At 51.2% G+C, this 2533-nt stretch overlaps 1 protein-coding gene across 1 annotated transcript; it reads right to left on the bottom strand.

Annotated features, from left to right (window-relative positions):
- Positions 1–819: 819 nt before the first annotated feature.
- On the bottom strand, positions 820–2114 carry adob (2-aminoethanethiol (cysteamine) dioxygenase b). Its single transcript, XM_028989708.1, has one exon. The coding sequence runs from the start codon at positions 1871–1873 to the stop codon at positions 1118–1120; it is 756 nt and encodes a 251-aa protein (XP_028845541.1). The 5' UTR covers positions 1874–2114; the 3' UTR covers positions 820–1117.
- Between the last annotated feature and the right edge of the window lie 419 nt (positions 2115–2533).

Genomic DNA, 2533 nt, shown 5'->3' on the forward strand with positions numbered 1-2533 from the left:
TTTATACCATAACTCTAATTGGCCAGTTTATTTACACATTATTCTAATTGACAAGTTAATTTATACAAATTGACTAGTTACTTTATGATTGCTACTGATTGACTAGTTAATTTATACCATAACTCTAATTGGCCAGTTTATTTACACATGACTCTCATTAGCTAGTTTAGTAACCACACAGCTCTGATTGGCCAGTTTATTTATACTTTATTCTGATTGGCCAGTTTATTTACATATGAATCTGATTAGCTAGGTTAGTTATCAAACAGCTCTGATTGGCCAGTTTATTTATACTTGATTCTGCTTGGCCAGTTTTATTACACCACAACTCTGATTGGCCAGTTTGTTTACACCATGCTCTCACACAACCTACAGAACAATTCCACGGGTCAGGATGCTGTTCTCCTTGACGTCCATCTAAAGATGTGTGCCCCTATGTTTACTCTGTTACACAATTGAGGAGGAGAATGAAGTAGAGACAGTCGTAGAGTGTAGAGTGGCAGCTCAGATGGCCGGATCTGGAATTTGTCCCAATGTTGCCACAAGGGGATTTATTTTCGTCTGATTTAATTTGCTCCCTGCGGCAAACATTGTGGTTGGTTAATGGTGATGACTATGTGATTTCTGCAAATGCCCCCTAACTTCTATAGGCCGCTCTCCTTCTCATTCTAATTTAAAGCTACAGACTCGGAAATGGTGCGTCCTGGGGAAATGTAGTTGTGGGACTGGATCAAAGTGGCTCCAGATACAGTACAAAGAGACCATTAAGACTGATATAAAAAAGCAGCAGAAGCTGACAATTAAACCCCAGCAGACAGCTTGTCACACCATGAATTTTAATAACCCAACCACCTTCCTTTTTCTGTTCATTGTAATGAGTGTCAGTCTCATCAAAGCACCAATAATTACAACGATTTAATCACTTTATTGTGGATGTTCTAGTCGCTTCTCACTGTGTTTTACCAGCATGCAGGTGGACGGGACCATCACACACCTTTAACGCTGCCAGTCAGTGTTCTAGTGAGAAAGGCCCCAGCCACACCTCATCCTGCTCTGAGGAACAGGAGAGGAACGTGAGAGGAGTGCAGCGGAGCGTCGCAGGACATTTTACCGGGGCTCAGACGGACACTTGAGGTCCGGGGTAGGGTTCGCTCCCACACCAGAACTCACTCGGCTGGGGGATCTCCATCAGCCAGACCTCCTGATGCTGCTGCTGCTGCAGCTCGGGCCCCGCCTGCAGCAGTCTGTAGTAGTGACAGTCCCTCCCATCGTCCGGGTCGTACGGCGGGGCCAGAATGTCCAGAAACGCTGTGGGTCCGTCCACCGCGTCGATCTGGTGCAGGTTGTCCCGGTGAGGTGACAGCATGCACGGGCCGCTCTCCACGGTGAACTCTCCCGCGGAGCGCAGCACGCACCTCCTCAGCGCCCCCCTCTGGTAGGGCAGCGGCGCCGGCGGAGGGGGCGGGCCGAGCGCGGCCTCGCTGGCGCCATCTGGCGGCTTGTCCGCCCGGTCGAAGCAGCTGATCCTCACCGTGCCGTAGATGACCCTCAGCATGCCGTGCATCCCCGGGTGGTCGTGCAGGGGGATGGAGGTTCCGCCCTTCAGCAGGAACACGCCCATACTGAAGGCCTCCGTCTCGCAGATGTGCATGTACGTGACGGGGGGGCTGTGCGCTGCCGGGGCGCCGCCTGCAGCCCGGGGGGCGATGTTCAAGTCCGCCGCCGTCACCTCCGCCAGCAGGCCCCGGAGTTTGCCGTGGTTCTCCAGGAAGCTTTTACTCCCTTCTCCAACCGCGGCGGGGCTCCTGAACGTGGCGAGAGCCTGTCTGGCGATGATCTGTATGAGGGAGGTCATGTGGTCCCGGGGCATCATCTCCCAAAACCTCCCAAACGCAGCAGCACTTAACTCCGACAGCGGCGGCGTCTTCCTGCGGCCTTTCTACCGCAGCAACATGCACAGAAACTCCTTCTTGACGGGAAAACGCGCACGCTTCTGGCGCGTCCCACCATCCATACGCGGACGTCTGGTCGACACGTCCGCACGGGCTGCGCAGGCGCACCGCAGCGGGGAACTGTGGGAAATGTAGTTCGTGACGCTTCACGCCACACCGGCCAAAAACATGGCGGCCAACTCGGCACATCTCACCGTCTTCACACGCTCTCACGCCATGCGTCCGATTTCTCATTTAAAGGCGCCGTTCTGACACGCAGCAAAACTACAATAAAAGACAAAGAGATTAAAAGACACATATACAACAAATCAAATAGACGGTGCAAATGACTCAGAGAGAGAAAGCCCACTTGAACAGATGGGTTTTGAGTTTTTAAAGATTTAAAGGGCGAGAGTGAATTTATATTTGTTCTGAGAGAATCAAATGGACGATCTGATCATATGAGAGGCAGTTGCAAACTGGAGAAGGTCAGACAGATACGGAAGGCCAAGGCCCTGAATGGCCTTAAATGTTAATAGAATAATTTTGAATTCAACCTGAGACTTAACCAGGAGCCAGTGGAGTTACTGGAAAAAATATGT

The sequence above is a fragment of the Denticeps clupeoides genome, chromosome 8 (assembly GCF_900700375.1).
Source record: "Denticeps clupeoides chromosome 8, fDenClu1.1, whole genome shotgun sequence".
Lineage (NCBI taxonomy): Eukaryota > Metazoa > Chordata > Actinopteri > Clupeiformes > Denticipitidae > Denticeps > Denticeps clupeoides.

Bases quoted from the DNA above. Each gene is read 5' to 3' on its own strand.
- adob (XM_028989708.1), bottom strand. From the start codon at position 1,873: ATGATGCCCCGGGACCACATGACCTCCCTCATACAGATCATCGCCAGA.